Source organism: Carassius auratus, chromosome 40 (genome assembly GCF_003368295.1).
Source record: "Carassius auratus strain Wakin chromosome 40, ASM336829v1, whole genome shotgun sequence".
NCBI lineage: Eukaryota > Metazoa > Chordata > Actinopteri > Cypriniformes > Cyprinidae > Carassius > Carassius auratus.
In genome coordinates this window covers 17,546,896-17,574,848 of record NC_039282.1, presented here as the reverse complement: position 1 = coordinate 17,574,848, position 27,953 = coordinate 17,546,896, and the positions used below count along the sequence as shown (strand labels likewise).

General features: G+C 38.9%; 2 protein-coding genes across 6 annotated transcripts in view; both read left to right on the top strand.

Moving 5' to 3' along the window:
- Positions 1-27,953, top strand: part of LOC113058741 (high affinity cationic amino acid transporter 1-like) — a 48,524-nt gene that overhangs the window by 8,424 nt on the left and 12,147 nt on the right. For 3 of the 5 annotated variants that reach the window (XM_026226919.1, XM_026226920.1, XM_026226921.1), the window contains exons 3-12: positions 145-303; positions 399-564; positions 1,582-1,715; positions 1,903-2,125; positions 2,243-2,382; positions 5,150-5,252; positions 5,562-5,770; positions 5,871-6,022; positions 6,100-6,208; positions 7,580-7,761. In XM_026226919.1, coding sequence (XP_026082704.1) covers positions 145-303; positions 399-564; positions 1,582-1,715; positions 1,903-2,125; positions 2,243-2,382; positions 5,150-5,252; positions 5,562-5,770; positions 5,871-6,022; positions 6,100-6,208; positions 7,580-7,761 — 1,577 coding nt within the window. Of the gene's footprint in view, positions 1-144; positions 304-398; positions 565-1,581; positions 1,716-1,902; positions 2,126-2,242; positions 2,383-5,149; positions 5,253-5,561; positions 5,771-5,870; positions 6,023-6,099; positions 6,209-7,579; positions 8,643-27,953 lie in introns of those variants that run through there. The other 2 variants (XM_026226922.1, XM_026226923.1) reach the window with 2 other exon arrangements.
- The window catches only part of LOC113058743 (neutral amino acid transporter B(0)-like), a 55,078-nt gene continuing 40,415 nt past the window's right edge, over positions 13,291-27,953 (top strand). The window contains exon 1 of the mRNA XM_026226926.1: positions 13,291-13,892. Within this exon, the coding sequence (XP_026082711.1) occupies positions 13,345-13,892 (548 nt within the window). The 5' untranslated portion in view covers positions 13,291-13,344. The remainder of the gene's footprint in view (positions 13,893-27,953) is intronic.

The window sequence follows — 27,953 nt, the reverse complement described above, 5'->3', positions numbered from 1 at the left end:
AGTTTCAAGGTTGCATCAGTTGAGGCTCGCGCAGCCTCTCTGCAATTGGACAATGGCAGTCATTTAGAAATGACAAATATTGATGGTCAACTAGTAGTTATAACCCATGTTGCCTGACCATTCTCACAATGTTCCCTGTCTCAGGAACGTCCAGTGTTGCTCGGGCCTGGAGTGCAACCTTTGATGAGCTCACTGGGAAACATATAGAGGATTTCTGCAGGTTACACATGAGGATAAATGCCCCTGGAGTGTTAGCCGAGTATCCCGACATGTTTGCTGTGCTCATCATCCTCATACTGACAGGTAAGCCACTGAGAGTCAGGTTACACAAATCTACATCAGGCTGTGTGTGTTGAGGAATTTAACAAATAGAAATGTTGTGTATGTTTGTTCTGCAGCTTTGTTGGCGTTTGGGGTGAAGGAGTCCGCTATGGTCAATAAGGTGTTCACCTGCGTCAATGTTCTGGTGCTGATGTTTGTGGTGGTGTCAGGCCTGATCAAAGGAACCCTCGATAACTGGAACCTGGATCCTAAGAAAATCCTCAACCACACATCCTTGGAGAAGTAAAGAACCTTGTTTAGTTTTTTTCCCCCATTTGATAGAAGCACAGTATATTTTGTGAAGTATAGGTTTTATTACTGACCAAAAAGAAGCAAGGAAAAAGTATTTTTTGCTGAAAGTCAACAGATCTTTCCTTCCATATTTAAAAAAAAAGAAAAAGAAAAGAATCATTCCTATTGGATTGTTGATTGGATTTTGAGATGTGGACAAAGTGAAAACCTAAAATAAAAACAAATAAGTATAATTTGTGTTAAATGAGGTAAAGCTGAAAATATAAGGTAACTAAACGCAATTACTAAAACTGAAATAAAAACAAAATAAAGCTAATCAGAAGCAATTAAAAAAAAGAAAATTAAATATAAAGCTAATTCAAAACATTAGTAATTGCTTCAACAGAAAGAAGTCTGTCGTTTTCACCAGAAGATTGAAATATGACAGGATTAAACATTATAAGGTCAAAAAATGAAGAATTTTTAATATTTGTAGTTAAACCATTTATAGTAAGAACAATAATATGCATTTAGAAAGCAGAACTTAAAAGAAAATGAAGCCTGTTCTTGAGACATTTTTTTAAATTGCATATAAAGTAACCAAAAATTCCCCCAATATTACTGTACTGTGAACATAAATTTGATATTTAAATCGTAGCGTGTGTTGTACTGCCTTTAATATTTGCATATCATTAATAAAAGCTATTTTGCGGTAATATTTAAATTAAAAAAAAATTATACTACTTCAGTAATGAAAATCAACTGAGCTTTTACAAGGGAAAAAAGACAATAATGCGATTAATCACAGTTTTTTAAAAAAATATATCATTGCCCAGCACTAATTTATATACATATTGCTATTTGCACTTCTGGCTAGATGCTAACTGCATTTCATTGGCCCTGTACTTGTACTCTGCTCCACAGTGACAAAGTTGAATCTAATCCAATGATAATCTAAATCATAATGTGAAAAAGGAAAAATTTGAATGCTCCTAGAAACGGTTTATATTGTCGCCTTTGTATTTCCAGTATGTCAGAGCCGCTGCCGTCTGAAGAGAGTTTGGGTGTGGGCGGCTTCATGCCGTTCGGTTTCTCTGGAGTTCTGTCTGGTGCTGCCACCTGTTTCTACGCTTTCGTCGGGTTTGATTGTATCGCCACAACAAGTGAGTTCTACATTTTAAATACATCTGAATCTATTTTGACTCTGAGATGCATTCTAAAACAACAGTAACATATAATGATCACATTTAAGTCCGATTTCATGTGGTTGTGGTCATTTGAAGACATTTATAAGTCAAATACTTCCTGTGTAAATAAAGGCCTTTTCCTCTCTCGTTCTCTGTGTTCCAGGTGAAGAGGTGAAGAATCCTCAGAGGGCGATACCTATTGGTATTGTAGCATCTCTTCTCATCTGTTTCGTTGCCTACTTTGGCGTATCAGCCGCCCTCACGATGATGATGCCGTACTACATGCTGGATAAGAACAGCCCTCTGCCCGTGGCCTTCAAATATGTGGGCTGGGAAGGAGCGACATACGCAGTGGCCGTTGGTTCCCTTTGTGCTTTGTCCACCAGGTAAGAACTACACAGGTGGTGTCTAAGTTCTGTTAGGGTTAGGGATTTGTTGAAGATGTTACGTGCACAAGCTAACTGCACTGCATGGTGTGAATCTGTTTCTCTGCCCTGAACTAGTCTGTTGGGCTCCATGTTCCCGATGCCCCGTGTAATTTGGGCTATGGCTGAAGACGGGCTGCTCTTCAAGTTCTTGGCCAACATCAATGAAAGATCCAAAACTCCTATAATGGCCACAGTAACCTCAGGCATAGTGGCAGGTGAGGACTCTCATTCATCTGCGAACAGACTCGCTCCTTTACAGATCTCACAGCGGTCCGGCCGACTACCTCTCAAACATCACCATGAACAAATATGAACTAAACTTATCCTCTAAGCTCCAGCAATGCCAAAAATGACCTATAGCCACGGCAGAACTGCATTTTCTGTGCTAACAGTAGGCTTTATATTAGCCTTTATGTTCAGGGAATTGCAGCATTGACAGTAAACTGTAAGTAGACTATACAAAGCAACACAGACCGACAGTTTGATCATGATTCTGAATAAAAAACATAAATTGTTAAACTTAAATCGAGGAGCTGAACTATAAGGGGTATATTGAGCTTTTGCTCTTCTTTAAATTCATCATTTTCTGAACCGGGCTCGTGCTTGATGTTCAGATTGAGATCATATATCCACTGATCCTCCCTCCCCTGCTTGTGTAGTCTGCTGGGCTCCGTTCCCACTGCCACACATTATCTTTGCCATCGCAAACGACAGTCTGATGTTCACCTTCCTGTCTCGCGTCAGTGAGAGGAAGACACCCGTCATCGCCACCATGGTGGCAGGGCTTCTGTTTGATAAGCGTAGAGGAGAAACGAATTAACCCTTAGTTTCTAGCAGCATCCATGTGTCAGTTTTCTGTAAGATTTATGATCAATCCCATATGAAAAAGGTACGTCAGTGTAATTCATAATATTTATATTTAGAAATAATGTTTTAAATGTACTTCACAGTGTACTTTAAATCACCTACAACCTTTTAATCGCATGTTAAGCATTAAATGCAAACACAGTCATTTTTAATCAGACTTCTATTTCTGCATTACTGCTAGTACAAAATCAGATATGTGGCAATGCTGTGAGAGGATATGCAATGTCAGCTGTCATTACACAGGTTGCACAGAATCTAAATGAGCAAATGATGGTGCTCGGTTTACCTTTAAATATGACACATCTTTAAGCATTTCTTAATGTTTTGACAAGGTTTAACAGATTGTCTATTTTTATTAATGACTTGTGGTGATTATAAAATTTGAGATGCCACAATTATGTTTACAATTCACTATTAATGTTAACACTACAGTTGAAAAAATTGGGGTGAGTTCTAGGGTTGCCGCGGTGAGGAAAATTTACCACCGGTTAATCGACGTGTGATGACACCGGTAATACCCGTATCACCATCAATTGAATGGACAAAAAAAAAAAAACTCACTGATATTAAATCCAGACCTTTTATTAAAATAACGTATAAAAATAACAACATGTATAGGCTGAAGAAAAAAAAGAAAAAAAGTGGACCCAAACAAATAAGAACCATATAACGTCCTACTGCTTGGCCAATATTATAACGTTTTTAAAACGAATAAGAAAATAAAATAGTCCTGAATAAATTACACAAATTTTAAATAAGATAAAACCACATAAATAAGAAATGAATATGAAAACTTAAGCTTACTAAATAAAAACACTATAAATTGACATTTATTAACAGTGCTTCTAGAGATTTTTTTTTTTTTTTTTGGGCTGCGGCTCGACGTCGACTTCCTCCTCATTTTGTTCTCCCTCTTCTCTCATGGGGTTCCTCTGAGGATGACCATTTCTTGGTCTCGTCAACAGTCATGTCATGGTCCCGGTAGTGAGTCCAGAAGCAAGTAGGCATGAGCTGCCGGCTCTCTTCTGGCACAGCATATTTCTCGTCTAAAGGCGGACACACACCGGATGAGAAGCACTGTGCTGCGTTTAGTACATCTCGAGGTATCGCACACCAGACGCGCAGATTCTATATGCACAAGCTCAATTTCCAGCTAATTTAATATAAAACTATGCAGATGGAGCTCTGTGGCGCAGCAGGAATATGAACAGCCTCCTGAGTCGTAGCTGGGAACAGATGCCAAATGTCACCGCCGGCATGCATACATGTGTTCGGATTTTAAAAACTTGGCGCTGCGCTTCTCGTCCGGTGTGTGACCCCCTTAAAATAGATATGATGCCAGTTTTCAGGTTGGCTGTCAGTTGTCTGTCCTCATCCGATGTGGCCAATGTGTCGTCTTTAATTAGTCGCAGCACAGGGAGAAGAGATGACGTCTGATCTGTGACGTGACTCTCTTGGTACGAAGCATAGTAGCTGCGTTCAGTTTTTAATTATGGTGTATGCTCTTTTAAACAAAATTATTTATAATTATTCTTTTTACTCATTTCAAATAAATATTTTAAGAAAAAACAAATACTTAAAAACCAAAACATCGGTGGGGACAGTGTCATGGTTGGAAAGTGATGTAACCGATGTTGCGGCTTAAAACCGGTATCACCGTCAACACCGTCTATCGTGGCAAGACTAGTGAGTTAGAGTTTTTTTTACGTTTTATTCAGCAAGGATGCATTAAATTGATCAAAAGTGACAGTAAAGGCGTTGTTACAAAGGATGAACTCTAAAATGTCAACATTGAAGATGTTGCAGCAAATCAGCATATTAGAATGATTTCTGAAAGATCACGTCGAACGGACGACTGATGTAATGACTGCTTTAAAATCAGGAATAAGTTACATTTAAAAATATATTAAAACAGAAAACGGTCATTTGAAATTGTTATAACATTTAACAGTATTACTGTTTTTACTGTATGTTTAATCAAATAAATACAGCTTTGGTGAGAGATAAGAGACTTTATTTTATTTATTTATTTATTTTTAACAAAGAAATCTTACCCAACCCAAATGTTTGAAGCTGAATGATTGTCCTGCAGTAACACTCCTCTTCTCTCCTCAGCGGTGATGGCTTTCCTGTTTGATCTGAAGGATCTGGTTGACCTCATGTCCATTGGCACTCTGCTGGCTTACACACTAGTCGCGGCCTGTGTCTTAGTCTTGAGGTGAGCCTGCAGATTTATTCCTGTCATACAAGAGTTTGATAATTCTGCAGTCTGACATTGCAAGTACTTTTTAAATTGAATTAAATTCATGCAATTAGCAGATGCTTTTATCCAAAGCAACTTGCAGTGCGTTCAGGCTAACATTTTTTACCTCTCATGTGCTGCCTGGGAATCGAAACCACAACCTTACGCTGCTAACGCAATGCTGTATCATATTATTTTTGTTGTTTACAGTAATAATTTAAAAAATATATTTTATTAATGGTTTTAGTTTTAGTAATAACCCTACTATATATTCCTCTTTCTCAGGTACCAGCCAGAGCAGCCCAGTGTGAATGTCCAGTATCAGAGAGCCAGCTGTCAGGAGGAAACCGAGGCCGAATCCATTAACGGGAGCAGTGCTGGTTTCCTGCCTGGATCTCAGGATCTCTGCACCCTCAGCAACCTTCTGTTCCCCAAAAATGAGGAGCCGTCTCGTCTCTCCGGCTTCACCGTCAACATCTGCACCAGTGTGTTAGGTCAGACACATGCAGATGCACGTTTAGAAATAATCAGCTCACATATTAATTTTAGCAGCCGTGACTTCTTCACAATATGTTTCACTTCCTCCCTCTGCAGGTGTTCTGGTGTGTGTGTTCTGTGTCGTGGCAGTTCAGGGTGGATTTCAGATCTGGGTTCTTGCGGTTCTTGTCACTCTGGCTTTGGCTTGTTTAATCATCACCATGTTAATATGCCGGCAGCCTGAGAGCAAGACAAAGCTGTCTTTTAAGGTAAACACATACCTGTATGCACACACAGAAAGAGTTTTATAATGGGCGTTTATAGCGGTTTGGATGCTTGTACCCAGGTTCCTCTGCTGCCGTTCCTCCCCGTCCTCAGCATGTTCATTAATGTGTACCTGATGATGCAGCTGGACAGAGGCACCTGGATGCGCTTCACCATCTGGATGGCCTTAGGTAAGTCAACAAACATGGAAAAAACACTGAGACTTTGTGTCTGAACCACACGCAAGGAATTCAGTATTTCCAACAGGACTTTTTGTGAGCAAAATTAAGAACTCAAACCCTTTTTCTGTTACCAGACGTCTTTGGATTTCCAAGCTGAATATATTTACTATTATCATTCTTTTATAACTAGACATTAATGTATTGCGCTTAAGTGGTAGAGCATTGCGTTAGCAGCGCAAGGTTGTGGGTTCGATTCCCAGGGAGCACATGTTAGGTGAAAAATTGTTAGCCTGAATGTACTGTAAGTCGCTTTGGATAAAAGCGTCTGCTAAATGCATTTTTTTTTTTATTTAATTTAATTTAAAACAACAAATAAAAATAATAATAATGTTTAAATTATGTTACCATTTTAAATTGTTCAAGTATTAAGCCTTTTTGAAAGAAGTATCTCCTGGTCATTTGTTTGATCAAAAATGTAGTAAATGGTAAAATGTAGTATAGTAACAAGTAATAAAATATTACAATTTTAAATAACTGTTAATCATTTTTTATAAAAAAAAATAATAATAATAACTTAATATATTAACCATTGTAATATATTTTAAAATGTAATTTATACATTTTATGGTAAAACAAGAAACATTTCTTATTGATGTTGAAAACAGATTAATGAATAGACTGACATAAAAAAAAAAAAAAGGGATTAGATTATTAAAAAATACTTTTATTACAGAAGGACATTAAAATTGCTCAAAAGTGATTTATAACGATAAAGTGAATTCTGTTTCATTTATTTGAGAGAAATTATAAATTGCTGTCTATATTACTGTTGTATTTGAATGATACTAATAAAGCAACATTATTAATAACTGGGCACCAAGACTGTTTTGCATCACAGGAATACATTTCTGATCACATTAATGCCGTCTTGGTTGAGCATAAGAGACTGTTGTTGTTGTTGTTTTTTAGTAGTAAAAATCTTAATTTCTTCATCTTGCAAGAGTTAAGAGTTTGTGACAGCAGGTTTACAAATGCTTCCCGTTACAAATCTAGTGAAATGCTGTCAACTACTGTCCACAAAAGTAGAAGAAATGATGCAATCGCCAAAAATATTTCATAATACCAAAATGCATGTCAAACTCCCGGCGCATGCAGAGATGCTTAAAAGACTGGAACATGAGCTGCTCACGTGTAATTGAACACAGTGCTGCCCTTCATTCACGTCTTGTCACACAGCATTGAATGGCTGATAACTGCGACATAAAAATTCAGTAAATTGGTGCAGTTATTAATAACGATCATAGTAAACTGATTATAGACAGAAAGCATATACAATGTCCTCTGCTCTCTCTGACCTTCTTAGTTTTTTTTTCTTTCTAGGTTTTGTTATTTATTTTTGCTATGGGATCTGGCACAGCACAGAGGCGGCTCTGGCCAGTAACGACACTGAAGGCATCAACACCTTCAAACCCACAGAGACAAACGGAGCTGCCACACCTGAGAAAGAGGCTTTCTTGAGCAACGGTTTTAGTGCCAGAGCCGAGGAGAGCAGTGACCCTTGAGAAAACACAATACCAAACCGAAAGCTGCTGTTGACCTTCAAGACCGTGTCATTTATGTGTTACTGTAGGTACCAAGAAACTTGAAGCAGCATTACAACATGACGATTATTTAGCAGATGAATTGCCTGTTATTCTGGTAGAACATGAAGGACAGAATTAATGTTGATTATAATGTGTACATAAGGTTGTGGTGTGCATTTTGGATGTTGGGTTCTAAGGATGCACCGATTTATTAATGTCCAGTTATTCAGAAATACATCTGCTGACTCGCTCGAAAACACTGACAATTACACAGCTTCAGAAGAAATATCAATTTAACTTTCTCTGATATTTCAAATATTTATTTAGCTAATTCAGTGTTCTCAATATGAGAAGGTTTTTCATGCTGCAAATCGCAGCTCTGCTGTGAAGTCAGTGACTTTTATTTTATTTATTTTTTTTGATAGGTTTTTACCTGTCCAGTGCCTTTTCTCACCCTTTTTTATTGACCATGCTAATGTCTCCTAGCACTGAAAAAGACTTTTAGTGGCTGATACCAGAGACATTTGTCAGACTTTGAGGCAGTTGCCGAACCATTGGGATAGGAACATCTCTGTTCTGAGGGATTGTAATGCTTGCATGTTACATTTTTAGTAGTTTTACTCTTGCATCTGGTGTTGGACTAAAACATTTTGTACAGTATTCTAAGATTTTTGTGCATTGCACTTTTATTGTCCATATTTTAGTCTGTTGTTTGTATAGAAGCACAAAAAAAGGCAAAGAATTGGTGATTGTTTTGAATATGGGTAGCCGATCTGCGTAAACTGAAACCGATTGCATAAACCAAAATCTGATTTTGCAGACATATTTTTGCGTTTCAGTACATTTTCTGCAGAGTATTTTTAAGTACTTAAAAACATTTGAAGGGAACTGTGTATATATACTGTAAATATTTGTTGTTTTTCTTGCAATAAATTATTTTCTTTTTTGTAAAGAGGGTTTCTGTTTTTTTTGTGCACTGCATCTATTTAAACGGATTTGATTTAACGTCAAAAACCGTACTTTTACACTGCAAGTGAGCAACGCTGCGAATTTTTTTCACTTTCAAAATTGTCACTGCATTTAAATGTTAAATTTAAATGTTCCAGTTTCAGCACAAGTCACGCTCAATCTACAAATGCTGTAAAGACTACGGTTTTTATCATAATATAGACTTACCATGTTAAACATTTATTTATAAATACAGAGCACCATGAACGCCAGCCATCTCCTCTGTGTGAGGAACTCCTTTATGATATATTCTGAAAGCCGATACTGAAAGTTTTATGACTCAGAAGTCTTATTTACATTTATTTAGTGATTACCCAGTGATCTTGTGTGAAAACATTTATAGGCCTACATAATTAGTTCAGTTAGAAATCAAAATACAATGTTTTGAGGAAGAACTAAATTATTTTACACCTTTGGATTGATTTTTATAATAAATAAGCCTACTGTGTTGCACAGAAGTCAAATCCAGGAATGTGTAGATCGTGCAGCAGAGGGCAGAGTGATGCAGAGAATGATTATTGCTGTTGAAACTCGCTGACCCAAGAAATCAACAGCAAGCCTTTGAGAATTTTTACATGCATCTACAAAAAATCTTTGAATGTTAATGATGCATCCTGTTTTTCAAGGCCATGTTTCTTATTAAAATTGATCGTGTATGGTTTTACCCTGTACTTGGCATAAAGAGCTTGTTGGTTAAGGTTTGTCTGGAAAGCATAACCATGTTAGTTCAGTCCGTGGCCTTTTAAAGGCATCCATGTATTCTGATTTCTGTTTGCAGGTATTATTAACAGTTAGTCTGTCTGTGCTTTGGTTAAACCAAGAGAGTGTAAATATGAAAAGCTGTTAACTTCTGTTTAAATATGCTTGAGTTTGGCATCACTATTGAGCAATCATTATTGTGTCACTGAGAAATGCATTTGGCCTCAGGCTCCTCTTACAACGTCGACTGTCCTCTCGGTGCTGTGAATGCTTCTGGTTTCTTAAGAACAGCAAAGATTGCAGATTCCATTCATAAGGATCTGTGCAAAATGTCAACACATAAAAAATAAAATCAGTTTCAAAGATATTTGATGAATAAAGCCGTTCGGAAGTGAGATAGATTACAATACATTGTCAATGAACAACTCAAGGCAATGCAATTTCAGGGGAGTCAGTCAAGGTGAGATGCATCCTGCGCGCTCTCAGTTATTTTGTTTAAGATCAATGCATTAATGCACTTTCCTGCAGAGTGACTAACAGCGTGTTCAGCATCCGACCAGTAAAAAAATTAACAATGCTGTGCACTCTGTGTTAAAAGTGTACACTCTGTCAATAAGATGTTATTTGTTTAGTTTTTTTGTTTTGTTTTTGGATTCAAAAAATACAATAAAAATGGAATTCATGCATACTTTAATGATGAGCATGTATATGTTTTTAATATGTGCATTAAATTTAATCATGATTTTTGATGGCGAGCTGTCATGATCCGGTCACTGCACATCCGTTTATTCACCACACAGACTTTCACACGACACAGTACACCCTGGACTACATTTCCCATAAACCCCTGCCTAGGAACTCATTATTGAGCCACACCTGTTTCCTATCAGTGACCCTATAAAGGTTGCATTCATCACATTGTGAAGTCTTGTTTAGTTCTGTCTGGCATTTCCGAGCATTTTCCTAGTGTTTGTTCCTTCTGTGTTTGACTTTGGATTGAGTATACAGACTTTGATTCTCTGCCACCTGCCCCGACCTTTTCCTGGTACTGTTTCTGAATTTGGATGTCCCCTGCAGACCTGTCGCTGTCATTGTCTATCATGGAACGAGATATGCCTGATGATATTTTTTTGTGGTGGTCTATCTGAGCCGCTCGGCTCACTCATGCCTTTGCATGATCCTCACTGGACTCTGCAGTTTTACATCGATCTGGCACTCCAGCTGAGCAGCTCTGCATATACTGTGGGTGTTGTGGAGGAGGAGTACACACTGACTGCCCACAGTTAGGTCAAGTCACCATTGACCACCCAGAGTCAGGTAAAGTCACCACTGACCGTCCAGAGTCAAGTCAGGTTCCCATCGACCACCCATGAGTCAAGTAAAACCACATTTAAACTTCATGAGTCAAGTCACCATTGATCTTCAAGAGCCAAGTCAAGTCACAGTTGATCTTCGTGAACAAGGTCAAGTCACAGTAGATCTTTTTGAGCCCAGTCAAATCACTACCGATCTTCCAGAACTTCTTCACATCTCAACACATCTTCCAGAGCTTCATCATACCAAAACCGATCATCCAGAGCTTCGTCACGTCTCAGCTGAACTTCTAGAGCCTCGTCACATCCTGTCTGTTGCACCCATTAATGTTCTCTCAGCCTGTTGTGTTGCTGTCAAGAAGACTATTACTGCTGTGGAACCTCCAGAGGTGTCAGTAGTATCCATCCATCCATGAACTCTTATCCTATCCTGTCATGGCCAAGGAGGCCATCCACCAACTCACTGTCTGTCCTGTCACAGCCACAGAGGCCATCAATGAACTTCCCGCCTGTCCAATCATGGCTATGGAGGCAGTCTATGAACTCTCGTTCATTCCTGTCATGAATATGGAGGCCATGAGTGAACTTTCTACCTGCCTTATCATGGCCACAGAGGCCACCATTAATCTGTGTTATCTGTTCCAGTCCCACTTAACCAGACTTGCTCTCCTGTGCCATCGACTCCGCTGTGGTGGTCCTCTGCTCCGCCCTGGTGGGCTTCTGTCTCGGCTGGTAGGCTGTGGTGATTCTCTCCTCCGCCTTGGTGGGCTCCAGCTCCACCTGCTCTTCCCCGGTGGGCTTCTGTCTCGTCTGCTCTGCTGTGGTGGTCCTCTGCTCCGCCCTGGTCGGCTTTAGTTCCATCTGCCCTGGCCCAGTGGGCTCCAGTTCTGCCTTCCAGTTCCGTCTGCTCCGCCCTGGTGGATGCCTGTTCTGTCGATTCTGGTCTGGTGGACTCCTGTTTCGTCAACTCCACCCGGGCTTCCTGCTCTCCGGATCCCCGGCCACTCCACTTCCACACAGACCTGGCCTTCCATCCCTCCCCCTGTTCAGCCTCCACCGCCCTCCTAGAGTGATGTCATGATCCGGTCACTGCACATCCATTTATTCACCACACAGACTTTCACACGACACAGTACACCCTGGACTACATTTCCCATAAACCCCTGCCTAGGAACTCATTATTGAACCACACCTGTTTCCTATCAGTGACCATATAAAGGTTGCACTCATCTACATTCCCATTGTGAAGTCTTGTTTAGTTCTGTCTGGCATTTCCGAGCATTTTCCTAGTGTTTGTTCCTTCTGTGTTTGACTTTGGATTGTGTATACAGACTTTGATTCTCTGCCACCTGCCCCGACCTTTTCCTGGTACTGTTTCTGAAGTTGGATGTCCCCTGCATACCTGTCGCTGTTATCTGATCATTGCCTGTTTGACCACTCTGTTAATTGTACATGAATCCGAACGTCTCTGACTCCTCGTTACACCAGCATTTGGAAAAGATTTATGATATTACATTACATTTTCTTTTTCCCATTGCACACTGTATACATGGTTGTGTCATTGTAAGTCTAAAAAAAAAAAAAAAAGGTTAGTCGTTGCACACTGTATACATTAATGGTTGTGTCATGGTTAAGGGCATGACTTTCTTATTTCTTGGCAAAGCAGCAAGCCTGGGAGGTTGAGTATTCATTTTTAGGACACAGATTAGTCAAAGACAGGGTAAGCATACTAATTTGGGTACGAATACTAGCGTATGCATATGAAGATGAGCCAGTATCCACATAGCCAAGGTGGTTTAAGGTCACCCATCAGAGAAACCCAGGTGTAATTCATCACACGCTCCTCTAATGTTTCACAACCACAATGTGTCATAATACTTTTTGTTTTGACCAGTATATCTATTGTTTTATCACTTCAAACCAAACAAAGTGCTTTCTGATTGAAAAGTGTGTGTGTGTGCTTTATTTCTTTAAAATAAGTTACAACTGGTTTGGTATTTATTTTATAGGCTACTTATAGTTATTCAGCCTAATGGAATTTACACATTTAGAACCTATCCAAATAGTTACAGAGGTCACTGTATCTATCTACAGTTACTTTAACAGTACACACACACACACACACACGCGCGCACGCACACATGTAGCCTAATAACAACCGAACGCTTTGGGGGGTTGACAGCTTATAAAAACATAGTTCTTGGTTTTTTAGCTTGTTTACTAAACACCTTGTCACATAGCAGATTATAGGCATTGGTCTGTTTTTTTATTTATTTATTATTATTAATTGTATTTAATAAAAAATTAGTCATAAATTATAAGGAGGCAGTTTCCCACGATAGAAAGTCAATGGAGTGCGTTGGATTGTTTTTCACTCGTGGTGGGCGTGGTTTCAGTTTATGACGCGTCACTCTAGCTCTAAAGCCAGTGTAAATTCCACATAAGTCATTTCCACGCTGCCAGCACATGAGGAGAGGACAATCAGATCACACCAAAGCCTACTAAACTTTTTACACTGACTCTCCAATCTTCAGACAGCACAATGGCAGAAGAAAAGATTTCTATAGAAGATGTAAAGACGTCCAACGGTGAAGCGCACCTGGACGACCCGACCCTCGCCAACGGCCTGGGTGATCACCAGAGGAGCGCGCCAGAGACCACCGGGCAGAAGCTGAAGCGCTTCGTGATGGCCAATCTGCTGGTCATCCTAACGGTGACGGCGGTCATCGTCGGCGTGTTCATCGGGCTCGGCGTGAGAAGCGCCGGCTTGAGCCGCACACAGATCCTTTACTTCGGGTTCCCCGGCGAGCTCCTCATCCGCCTGCTCAATATGATCATCATCCCTCTGGTGGTCTGCAGTCTGGTGTCCGGGGCGGCCAGCCTTGACCCCAAAGCCCTGGGCAAGCTGGGCGGCTGGGCGATGCTCTTCTTTCTCGTGACCACTCTGCTCTCTTCCACCATCGGCGTTATTATGGCGTTCATCATAAAGCCTGGCTCCAGCGACGGGAAAAAACTATCACAGCTAACCCAGGATGACAGCGGCGTTCCCGAAGCCAAAGAAGTCATGGATTCGTTTTTAGATTTGATAAGGTGAGTCAAGGCTGGGTGGACCTCTGAAGTTACGCCAGCGGACACGTGCAATAGTCTCATTTCGCGCTTTTGTTTAACAATTAGGCTACTATTAAAATCAAAGCATGGAATTGATGTGTACAGTAGCCTACAGAAATATACAGTGAATGCCAGCGCAGCGTTGAGCTTTGCCAAACAATAAGAGGAAAGGAACCTTCATTACATGTGTCCACGAGCAACAAAAAGGGCTACATATGTAACATTTTGTAACCAGTTGCACGAAAAGCTACAGAAACTGAATCGGAACGGTCTCCGATCGTGTAATCTGAAAGTCATTATTTCTCAGGAATTAAGTATGTTTTGATAATCGTTTCTGTAATTAATTTGTTAAATCGATGATCGTTCAGCAGCATGCATTTATGTTTTGATAATCTATTATTTAATTACCGCTATACTTACATAGCAGCTTTTAGGCATTGGTCTGTTTTTTATTGTTATTAATTTTATTTAAATTTTTTATTAGTCATAAATTATAAGGAGGCAGTTTCCCACAATAGAAAGTCAATGGAGTGCGTTGGATTGTTTTTCACCCATGGTGGGCGTGGTTTCAGTTTATGACGCCTCACTCCAGCGCTAAAGCAGCGCTGTAAAGTTAGTTTTAGGTTTGGTATTCGCTGGATATTCGGCCTAATCTTGCTTTAGGTACCGTCTGCAAATTTACCTTTGCAGTACAAAACGGAGTTCAATAATTAATACAAATTATGTTTTCAATGCCACAGTAAATGCTTTGTGGGCAAATTGACTGAAAATATTTAACCAATACCACAGACATTATCTCCCTTACTGTATGTACAGTACAGTTTTTTTATGTTCCAAAGGTTGCAGGACATTTGTAGTTACAAGACTGACTTACTGCAGGTGAAATTTTGCCAATATCTCCCTTACTGTATGTACAGTACATAATTATTCTTTGGAAACATTTACTGTAACCATAAGGCTATTTTTATGTTCCAAAGGCTGTAGTGCATTTTTACAAAACTGACCTACTACAGGTGAAAGTTTGCCGATATGTCCCTTACTGTAGGTACAGTAGATAATCATTTTTAGAAAACAATTACTGTAATTCACCATAAGGGTTTTTTCATGTTCCAAAGGTTGTAGTAAGATTGTAGTGACAAGACTGACTTAATACAGGCGCAATTTTGCCAACATCTTCCTTACTGTATGTAAAGTACATAATTATTCTTAAAAAAAGTTGCTGTAAATCACCAAAAGGGATTTTTAATGTTCCAAATGTTGTAGTACATCACTAGTTTACAAAACTAACCTACTACAGGTGAAATTTTACAAATACATCCCTTACTGTATGTACAGTACATAATCAATCTACAAAAGCAATTATTGTAATTGACCAAAAGGTTTGTAGTAGACCTGCAACTAACTAATATTTTTTCGATTAGTTGACTAATCTAACGATTATTTTTATTACTATAAATTATTAATCTAATGTTCTTTTTTTGATTAGCTAATTAAAAAATCTAATGTTCTTTTTTGATTAGCTAATAAAATATATATATATATATATATATATATATATATATATATATATATATATATATATATATATATATATATATATATATATATATATAAAGTACAACTTCTAATATAATATTTCAACCTTTATTCATTTTTTCATAAAGGTTGAATTCAATTCATTTCATCAAGTTTTTACAGTATACAAAAATAAAGAGGCAAAGAAAAATATTTTACTATGGCAAACATGAGTTAACCATAGCGTTTATAATTAAACCACAATAGCCACACATTTACAGTTGTTGTCTGAGACGTCATGAAATGTTCTTTAGCATCACAAACCATAAAATGTAGTCAGGGTTCTGCCCGATTCAGACGGGGGAGCCATCTGGCCTGCAGCTACCCCCCCCACCCCGCCCCCCCCAATTCTGGGATAGGAAATCAGCCACAGTCATCTGAACACCCTGCCTGTGGACCACCTTGAACTTAAAAGGCTGTAAAGCTAGATACCAACGACTGATCCGCATGTTGGTATCCTTCATGCGGTGAAGCCACTGCAGGGGAGCGTGGTCCGAACAGAGGGTGAATTCCCATCCCAGGAGATAATAGCGGAGGGTGAGGATGGCCCACCTGATGCCCAAACACTCTTTCTCCACGGTGCTGTACTTAGTCTCTCTCTTAGAGAGTTTGCGACTAATGTACAGCACCGGCCGTTCCTCCCGCTCTATCTCCTGGGCCAGGACAGCACCCAGCCCCCTGTCCAACGCATCCGTCTGCAACAAGAAAAGGGTGAGAGAAATCAGGAGAGTGAAGCAATGGCCCGCCACATAGAGCAGCCTTCACCTGGGTAAACGCCTGCTGGCACGGCTCCGTCCACTGAACCGGATCTGGTGCTTCCTTTTTAGTGAGATCTATCAAGGGGCTGGTGAGGTCCGAATAATTAGGCACAAACCTTTTATAATATCCCGACAGCCCCAAGAACTGTCTCACCTCCTTTTTGATCTTGGGACGCGGACAGGTTGCAACTGCTGCAGTTTTATCAATTTGGGGACACACCTGCCCATGTCCCAAGTGAAAACCCAGATACTTTACCTCCACGCGCCCAATCGCACACTTCTTGGGGTTGGCCGTGAGCCCAGCCCCTCTCAGCGACCTCAGTACCACCCTCACATGCTACATATGCTGCTGCCAGTCATTCCTAAATATAATGATATCATCTAGATAGGGAGCAGAATATGCACCATGGGGCCGCAACACCCTGTCCATCAGTCGCTGAAACGTAGCCGGCGCACCGAACAATGTGTAACAAATTGGTGTAATCCAAACAGCGTTGTGAAAGTGTTTTTTTCTCTGGATAATGGAGACAAGGGGATCTGACAATAACCCTTTGTTAAGTCCAATGTCAAAAAAAAAAAGTGAGCCGTACCGAGTCCCGTCAAGCAATTGGTCAACCCGTGGCATTGGATATGCGTCGAATTTTAACACAGCATTCACCTTGCGAAAATCCACACAGAACCGCACTGAGCCGTCCGTCTTAGAAACTGAAACTATCGGGCTCACCCAGTTACTGTTGGATTCTTCTATTATCCCCATTTCAAGCATCGCACCAAATTCATCCTGAACTATTTTTTTCTTGTTTTCAGGCAAGCGATATGGCCGGCTGCGAACCACCACGCCCGGCTCTGTCTCCATACGGTGCTGAATAAGATTTGTACGGCCAGGTAGGGGAGAAAGCACATCAGTAAACTCCGCCTGTAATGTAGTCAAATCGATGAGCTGGGAGGGCGAGAGATGATCTCCCCCTGGGGCCAGAGCGAGAGATTGTTTTTTTTATATTCACTTCTGGTCCAAGATCATCCTCTCCACTAATCACCGTCGCCAGCATCACTGATTCTCCCTCATTCCAATTTTGTTAGGAGATTGAGGTGATAAATTTGACGCGCTCCTCTCCTATCTGAGTGTATTACCTCATAATCGAGCTCTCCAACTTGCCGCGTGACCTCAAACGGTCCTTTCCACTTTGCAAGTAATTTTGAACTTGACGTTGGGAGTAATACAAGCACTTTATCTTCCGGTGCAAATTTACGCAAATTGGTTCCCCTGTTATACAGCTGGCTCTGTTTGTCTTGGGCCTGTAACAAATTCTCCATAGAGTGCCACCCCAAAGTGTGGAGTTTTGTTCCCAGGTCCATTACAAACTGAATTTCGTTTTTAGATTGAGAAAGTCCGTCCTCCCAAGTCTCTCTTATGACGTCCAGCACCCCCCTGGGCTGGCTACCGTAGAGCAACTCGAAGGTGGAAAACCCAGTGGAGGCTTGCGGGACCTCTCGCACAGTGAACAACAGGGGTTCCAACCATCTGTCCCAATTTTTGGCATCTTCCTGAACGAATTTACAAATCATTGTCTTAAGCGTGCGATCAAAACGTTCAACCAGCCCGTCCGTTTGTGGGTGAAAGACGCTGGTTCGAATCAATTTAATGCCCAATCATTTGTAAAGTTCGCGTAATGTCTGTGACATAAACGCCGTGCCCTGATCAGTGAGGATTTCCTCAGGAATCCCCACTCGGGAGATTCTTAGCAGAAATGTTGCAGAGAGGCACTGCTTCTGGATATCGTGTTGCATAATCCACAATGACTAATGCAAAACGATGTCCTCATGCTGATCGCTCTAATGGCCCGATGAGGTCTGTGCCAATTCTTTTGAAGGGGACCTGCATTAATGGGAGGGGGCCGGTGGGTTTACCAACTGACATTCACGACAACCCGCGCTCCACCTGCGCACATTCTCGTGAATGGCCGGCCAAAAAAAACAGGTCATGAGGCGATTTAGTGTCGTTCCTTGTCCTAAATGACCAGCCATTGGATTAAAGGATTAAAAATATTATTTTAATTGATCAAAAGTTCCAAATGTTGTAGTACATTACTAGTGGCCAGACTGGTGCATTACTAGGGTCAATTTGCCAATGATACATAATTACATCATTATTTCAATAATTAGTACATAATTATTCTTAGAAAACAATTACTGTAATTCGCCTCAAGGGTTTTGTTATGTTCCAAAGGTTGCATTATAAACCTTGTGGCCAGACTGACTTAATACAGGTGATATTTTGCCAAAATCCCCCCTATTGTACATACAGTACTTATTTATTTAAAGAAAACAATTACTGTAATTCAACAAATGGGTTTTTTATGTTCCAAAGGTTGTAGTACATTTCTAGTGGCCAGACTGACTTAAAACAGGTGAAAGTCTGCCAATATCAACCTTACTGTACATATAGAACATAATTATCGAATACATTTACTGTAATTGACCAAAAGGGTTTTTTATGTTTCATAGGTTGTGGTATGCTTGTAGTTTCAAGACTAACTTGCTAAAGGTGACATTTTGCCAATATCTCCATTACTGTATAAACAGTGCATAATTATTCTTAAAAATCAATTACCGTTAATCACCAAGAGTTTATTTTTTCATGTTCCAAAGGCTGTGGTATATTCCTAGTTACAAGGCCGACTTACTACAGGTGAAACTTTGTCAATATCTCCATTACTGTACAAACAGTGCATAATTATTCTTGGGGAAAAAACAGAAATTTACCAAGTGTTTTTTTTTTTTTTGAAAGGTTGCTGTACATTCGTAGTGACCACACTGACTTACTAAAGGTTACATTTTCACAATAACACATTTACTACTTGTACAGTACACAAATATTTTCATTAAAAACTAATTCACCTAATTCACTTTTTTCATGTTCTAGAGGTTGTAGTACACTCCTGGTTGTTTTTTAATTCTACAGCAGATTATATATATTCATATTTATTCATTTATTATTTATTTATTTATTTGTGTGTGTACTGGTATATTTGGTTTATGAGAACACAAATGTGTATAATTTCATGGGTACTACAACATAAACATGGTTTATGAGGACACGTCCTGTGCTCCAGTAAAACAAAAGGCTTAAAAAACGAACAAAACAGTGTTTTCTGGAATTCTAAAGTTGCCATTAATTTACTGTGAGGGGGTAGGTTTAGGTGTAGTGTTGGTGAAGGGTGATAGAAAATACAGTTTATATAGTATAAAAACTATTACACCTATGGAGAGTCCCCGCCAACCACAAATTGTTTTCAAAGAATAATTATCTACTGTACGTACAGTAAGATAAAAATTGGCAAAATGTAACCTATTGTAAGTCAGTCTCGGAACTACAAATGTACTACAGCCTTTGGAACATGATAAAATCCTTTTGGTCAATTACAGTAATGGTTTTGAAGGTTAATTATGTACTGCATGTACAGTAAGGCTGATATTTGCAACCTTGCACCTGTAGTAAGTCAGTCTTGTAACTACAAATGTACTACCTTTGAAAAAAAAAAAAAAAAAAAACCTTGAGGTGAATTACAGTAATTGTTTTAAAAGAATAATTATGTACTGTATGTACAGTAAGGGAGATACTGGAAAACTTTGACCTGTAGTAATTCAGTCTGGCCACTAGGAATGTACTACAACCCTTGGAACATAAAATCCCCTTTTAGTGAATTACAGTAATTGTTTTTTTTAACAATAATTATGTACTGTATCTACAGTAAGGGAGATGTTGTCAAAATTTCACCTGTAGTAAGTCAGTCTTGTTACAACAAATTTTCTACAACCTTTGGAACATGAAAAAAACATTTTGGTCAATTACAGTAATTGTTTTTGAAAAATAATTATATACTGTACATACAGTAAGTTAGATATTGGCAAACTTTCACCTGTGGTAAGTCAGTCTTGTTACTAAAAATGTACTACAACCTTTGGAACATGAAAAAACCCTTTTGGTGATTTACAGTATTTGTTTTTCTAAGAATAATTATGTACTGTATGTACAAGGAGGCAGATATTGGAAAAATTTCACCTGTAGTAAGTCAGTCTTGTAACTAAAAACATACTACAACCTTTGGAACATAAAAAAACCCACCCACTTTATATTAAGTGGCCTTAACTACTATGTACTTACATTTTAATTAATAATTTAGTACAATGTACTTATTGTGTACATACATGTTTTTACATTGTACTTGTATAAAAAAAAGACATGTAATTACATCTGTATTTAATTTCTGTAATTACATTTATAATTACACTATTGACCCATACTTTACACCTTAACCCACCCTTAAACTTACCCATACCTACAACCCTCTCCCTAACCTTACCCCATCCCACCTCAATAGCAGCAAAAGTGTTTTACAATACAATATGAACACAATAAGTACATTGTACTTATTTTTTTTTATGTAAGTACTTAGTAGTTAAGGCCACCTAATATAAAGTGGGACCAAAAACCCTTTTGGTGATTTACAGTAATTGTTTTTTTTAAGAATAATTATGTACTGTATATACACTAAGGGAGATATTGGCAAAATTTCACCTGTAGTAAATTAGTCTTGTAACTACAAACGTACTACAACCTTTGGAACATGAACAAAAAAAAACCCTTTGGTGATTTACAGTAATTGTTTTTAAAAATTACAATCCCTTACTCCCAGTAAGGGAGATATCGGCAAACTTTCACCTGTAGTAAGTCAGTCTTGTAACTATAAATGTACTACAACCTTTGGAACATAAAAAAAAAACTTCATTTGGACTTAATTTTGTACTGAGAGGTAAATTTGCAGACGGTCCCTAAAGCAAGCCTATGCGAATATCCAGTGAATATCAAACCTAAAACTAACTTTACCGCACTCTCTAAAGCCAGTGTAAAGTCCACATAAGTAATTTCCATGCTGCAAGCACATGAGGAGAGGACACAGACAATCAGATCAACACCAATGTCTACTAAACTTTTTGAACTGACTCTCCAACCATCAGACAGCACAATGGCAGAAGAAAAGATCTCCATAGAAGATGTTAAGATGTCCAATGGTGAAGTGCACCTGGAGGACCCGACCCTCGCTAATGGCCTGGGCGAACACTGGAGCACGCCGGAGCACATCTGGAGCGCGCAGGATACTATCGGGCAGAAGCTGAAGCGCTTCGTGACGGCCAACCTGCTGGTCATCCTGACGGTATCCGCGGTCATCATCGGCGTGTTCATCGGGCTCAGCGTGAGAAATGCCGGCTTGAGCCGATCGCAGATCCTTTACTTCGAGTTCCCTGGCGAGTAGGGTTGTGCCGATAGACGATTGTATCGTGTATCGATGATAGTCAGAGATATCGACATAAGCAGATTTCTCTGTCGATAATAAAGACGATATTAGGCTCATTCTCATATTAATGTATTCAATTAAAATAATAATAACTATTATTTTTATTAGGCTGCTTATTATAATTCGGATTTCAAACTGCCCAGCTATTTCACTTCATCACCGTATTTCACACACACACACACACACACAGCGCGAGCGCAGGAGGGATTAGAGCCTGTAGTCGTTGAAGTGGTCCGCTTTGACTCGGATAACTCATTAAATCCATGAAATGAAAGAGAAATGGAGCCTTTCTCGTGACCACTCTGATCTCTTCCGCCATCTGCGTTATTATGGCGTTAATCATAAAGCCTGGCTCCAGCAACGGGAAAAAACTATCCCATTCCCAACTCACCCAGGATGACAGGGGCATTCCCGAAGTCAAAGAAGCCAAGGATTCGTTTTGATATCTGATAAGGTGATTCGAGGCTGGGTGAACCTCTGAAGTTACGCCATTGACACGTGGATGCACTTTTCGTGCTTGTGTTTTACAATTAGGCTACTATTATAATCAAAGCATGGAATTGAAAATCATGTCATTAATGACTTTACCAAAATGTATTTTCAATGTTTCAACAAATTCTAACTGACCCTCTGATATCACATGGACTATTTGAATTTTTTTTTATTAACTTTCTGAACATGGACAGTATACCGTACATAGGTGTTCAATGGAGGGACAGAAAGCTCTGACTAAATCTAAAATATCTTAAACTTGGTTTCAAAGATGAACGGAGGTCATTAATGCAATCTTTCAGATTTTTGGGTGAACTATCCCTTTAAGCTTCAAAAACGGGTGACGTCACGGACACTGGCATTGGTGTTTGGCAGTGACATGTCTGGGATGCAGCCTGATGTACAGGACAGCAAATTTGAAGCTGTTCTTCCCTTGGTTTTCCAGTCTCGTCTTGCTCCGGCGGCACAATTTTATGATAATACGAGAATCCTTACACCTTCCAGACATCTCTCGATGTAGGGCTCGGACAGAACAAGTCATAAAAATGGAATTCAGTTTAACATGGAATAAGGGCTGGGTGATATATCTAATGATATGATCATGTGCATCTAGTCAGTAAATCAGTAAATCAGCTGTCTATTAAATGCCGCTCCATTTGAAAGCAGGTGAAGGCGATTTAGTGGTAATCACAGATCCATATTTACTGACTAGACATGATCATATCGTTAGATTTATGCCCAGCCCTACACAGAATGTCACAGAATTTGTCAAATTTTAAATTAATAAATAAAAAGTATTTCATTACTGTCATGGAAATTGTTATTCAATAACAATTTGTAGAGACTGAGAATGAAAAAAAACAAAGAGTTTTGTCTTTGTATTGCTTTCATTCTCTGCAGAGAATGTTCTGGTTTACACACAGCTTGAGTCTGTGTGCAAAGAGAACAGACTCACAGCCCACTTTTTATAGTATGTAAAAAGATACATTTTAGGACAGATTAGGACCTTTGAGCCAATCATGTTGCTCAGTGCACATCACCCCGTAACACATGCACATCTCATGCACATTACATGGAAGATGTCTGGTTACTCTGAAAACTGCCCATACCTGGTACACAGTTTCCCTTTAAATTATGTTTTTCAACCTAAAGCAGTTGTGTGCACAAGTTACATAAAATAACTCAATGTCCCTATAGACTATACATACTACCTTTATTCATTGTATGTTAAAAAGATACTTAAATGAGATTAATGCAATCAATGCAAGATTAAAAAAACTCAATTTCCATAAATCTCCTCCCTTTTGAACACACGACACTTATAGTTTACATCAATATTGTAAATTCAAGATTTGAAACACCATTGCTCTCATAAGGGTGAAAAAAAAGCATCTGCATTGTTTTTTTATGGAACATAGTCATTCCTAACATACAGTATAAGCAAGCTATAAAGAAAACAAAAACTCTTATATTAGATTATATGTAAAATTGACGCAGTGTATTCTGCTTTCTGCCATAAACCCTTAAACCAATTCCATCCCCAATCATAATTTACTTCTCTAGCTGTTAACCTGTGAATTTAATTAGTCATGTTTTAAATGCATTTCCCACAAGTACACCTCCCCCAAGGAGATGCAGAGAGCTGGGCCAGAACAGTCTTGCAGTGCAGTCAGCCTCAATCCTTGTAGTTTCTTCTTGACGCCTTCCCTTCCTGAAACTTATCAGTTCATACCTTGTGATTTCAACTTAAATTTGAAGAAGGCTTACTCCAAGCGCCGGAATTATAGCGTGGAAGAACTTCTCAGCTCTGTTCCACATCCTGTGTTCCCTCATGTTGAGTTGGTCATGTAGTTTCAATACAGTGGTCGGATGGTGGGTTTTCTAACAGCTTAAGTCCCTAGCTGTCATTCGTTGGCCCAACCTGACCTCAGATCACCCCCACACAGTGACGTGTGTTCAGCTCCCATACACCACCGTATGTTTGTTCACCTCAGTCAGCCAGAAATCCCTCTTGGCACGCGGGGTGGCTGCTTAATCACTTTACTGAGCTGTAGCCCTCTGGTGGCGCTCGAACCTTCCTGCAGTGACTTGCGTGTACCCACGTAGCTCTCTCAGCCACTTTCACCACTATGTGTGTTATTAGCAAGACCTGATATCATGCAAGACTCCTTCCTTTGGCTTGGGCAGAGTGTCCTTGACCTGCTAAGATATCAGAGAGAGAACAAGAGACAACTTTCGACAATACTATAACATGTCATCAATCACACAAGGCCATAGAGGACAGTGGTTGTGGTTCTGGTCCAACTCCATTGGAACTTGGCCAGTCAAACTAAATTTCAAAAGGACTCAAGTTAGACTTTGTTCTTTTTCTCACTCTCATATACATTAACCCTTGTGCATCAATTAAAAAAAGTTACACATAGGTTCATAGGGGACAAAAATGTCCATGTCCAAAAAGTGTCATAAAAATATTATAGATTAATATTTTTTTCCACTTTCACTGATGCCATTTTTTTAACCAGAATAAGCTCTAATCATAATAGCCAAACATTCATTAATTTTCAGAATTTTAACCCTTTAAATGCTGCTTTGTTTACACAATGCCACTGTTGTTTTTTTATGAAAAAAATAAAAATTTTAATTATTTTCAATTTACTAAATTCTAAGCAGATAATTTTTTCTTTGATTATTACAGCCTTGGATATGTCAATTATTAACAACAACATACATTTTTATGCATTCATATTTTTTATGCAGTATCAGATAACAAATAAAAGTACCTCTCAGGTCCATAAAGGACAAAAATGTCCATGTCAAAAAAGTGTCATAAAACTATTATAGATTAATATTTGTCTCCACTTTCACTGACTTAGATTTTTTACTAGCGCCAGTTCTATTCATAATTACCAAACATTCATTAATTTTCAGAATTTTAACCCTTTAAATGCTGGTTTCTCTACATAATGCCACTTTTGTTTTAAATAAAAATAATTATTATTATTATTAATTTCCATATAGTGAATGCTAAGCAGATTTTTTTTCTTTGACTATTACAGTCTTTGATGTGTTAATTATTAACAACAATATTAATTTGGATGCATTTATATTATTTTTGCAGTGTCAGCTTAAAAATAAAACTACCACTCAGGCCCATAAAGGACAAAAATGTCCTTTTCAAAAAAGTGTCATAAAAATATTATTGATTAATATTTTTTTCCACTTTCACTGACTTAGATTTTTTTCCAGCATCAGTTCTAATCATAATAACCAAACATTCATTAGTTTTCAGAAATTTAACACCTTAAACGTTGGTTTCTTTACATAATGCCACTGTTGATTTTTATAAAAAATATAATAATAATAAAACATTTCCATATACTAAATGCTAAGCAGTTTTTTTTCCTTTAAATATTACATCCTTGGATATGTAAATGGTTAACTACGACATTCACTTTTATGCTTTCATATTTTTATGCAGTATCAGATTTAAAATAAAAACTACCACTCAGGTCCAAAAGGACAAAAACGTGGGTATGTAAGACACAGCTGTGTGCGTCTTAGTAAAAGCAAAGAGGGAGGACAGAAGTGCTCCATGCTTTATTTGCAGCAACTTTGGGGGAAGCTCTGGCTTGTTCCTGCGAATTGTGCCAACTAGGGCCATCTTCCTCTTTAGAAGCTCCTCCCCCAGTCCATAGGAGGTGAAAAAATCGTCACCGGTCACAGTGTTCCCCTGGAGCCCCTCGGTCATTTCCAGAATGACCCTTTTTCCTTGGTTCACCTCCGCAGGACTTCCAGGAGACTTCCCCGTGTAAATTTGCAACTTCCATGCATAGGATGTGGTGACATCACAGGTGACCCAAATTTGTATGCCATACTTGGCAGGCTTGCTGAGCATGTACTGGGAAATCTGCATCGGCCTTTGAAATCGAACCTCAGGGTGGAGCTCAGGAGCTTTAATTTATGGTGGGACATGGTGGCTCGGAAAATGGAACGTCTGTTTTCCACATTCCACAGGCTTCTTGTTGATTCATATCGGGACTTGTACATGCCGGCCAGAATCAGCAGCCCGATGTATGCCTGAATGTCATTGGAATCTAAATCAATCCAATCCATCACAAAACGCATCCTGTGTAAATTAGTGTTCTCCAGAAGAAGCTGAATGATTTCTTCGGTAATGAAGAGGTCGAAGCAGGACTGCAAAGTTGTGATGCGGGCAGTTGCATAGTGTGTGGGACCCGGGGTCATACCCTTGGCAGGATTGTAACGCATCGTCTCAGTGTAAGTGGAAGACCAGAGAATCTGCCCATTTTTTGAATTCCACTGAAGATCTGCAGTCTCTTCTGTGTCCTCACTCTCAGTGCTGTCATCAGAGGAACAAGAGCTATCAGAGTCAGACTCTAATGCAAACTCGACTTCATCCTCTGAAGTCAATTCTTCATCCTCACTTGTACCCGGGTGCTCACTGTTGGTGGCCACAACTAGATCCAGAGCTTCCCTTGCTGTGAAACCTCTCTTCATCTTGCAAACTATGAAATGACAAGGCACTCAAGCCACTGATATTTATAGGTTTGGCTGTGAAAGCACCCGTCTCAACTAAAATCTACCAGACAAAACAATAGCCATTTTCTCAAGGTGAAAACAAAAACAAGGTTTTGAGGGGCTTCTGAACTACTACATCAAAATCAAGCTCACATTTTTTCTTTGAACAAAAACAATAACAAATGAAAAAGTGCAAACAAGTAATAAGAAATGTGTTTGAATGAAAAAAATCTTCAAAGCTCAGTAACTTTTTGACCTTATTCAGTTTCCACATGACAGGGTCTGTAACTCTGTATGACTAATTTACATGGGGTGGGATTTGTGATTTCCAGTACAATATATATATTTTTCATTCAAACTGTTCACACACACACAAAATAAAATTTTCAGTACACACAAACCACACTCTGACATCCATACCAACAGACCCACACAATTATAGCTTCATAATATATCTAATTGGCTCTATAATATGCATAATCCAAAAACAGCAGAAAACAACAATAAAGCGATAATTTGCTTTATATGCCAAACCTGAAAAAATGGCACCATCTGGTAAAATATAGTAAAAATGTAAATTTTGAAGCCTTGCCAACAGAATGAAAGCCTGTTAACAAAGATTGCATCATTTTATAGTTGAATGTCACCGGGATTAAAAATAGCAGATTTAATGGGTTTCAATGGGGACATTTTTGTCCAAAAGGTCCTGAGAGGAAGTATTTTGTGTACCTAGTAGAAAATAGATTTTTTAAAGGAAATGAAGGTGAAATATTAAAATTCCAATAAAAATACACACCTGTGGCAAATTTTATGCAGTTAGCATTAACACAGGCAAAGTTATCAAAAAAACAAAACTGAAAAAGCCAAAAATGTCCTCAAGGATGCACAAGGGTTAACACAGTGGTGAGTGCTTTTACCCAAGACAGTCCTGTCTGCTCACAACACTTCATTAATTTTCTCTTTAATGTCACACCTGAATGATGTTTTCATTTGCAAAAGGTGTGCCATTGTCACTTATACATTTATATTATCAAATTGCTGATTTGGAAGTGGGTGTGCTACTTGAGGCATCATTTACCCTCTGTCCACTTTGCTTGTGGCACAGATCATACATGATTGACAATACCTATCCACAAAGGAAGTGAATCCCTTTATGAACCAATATTAATTTAGCAAATCAAACATCCCCCCTTTACTCATGTGATCTAGGCCATGTACAAGTTTTGCATAGTGTGGGGTAAAAGTGTTTTGGCAGACATGGTCTGTCTTCAGTACTATACCTGTTTTCAGTTTGCATTCAACCTTCACCCATTGTTTCTTGT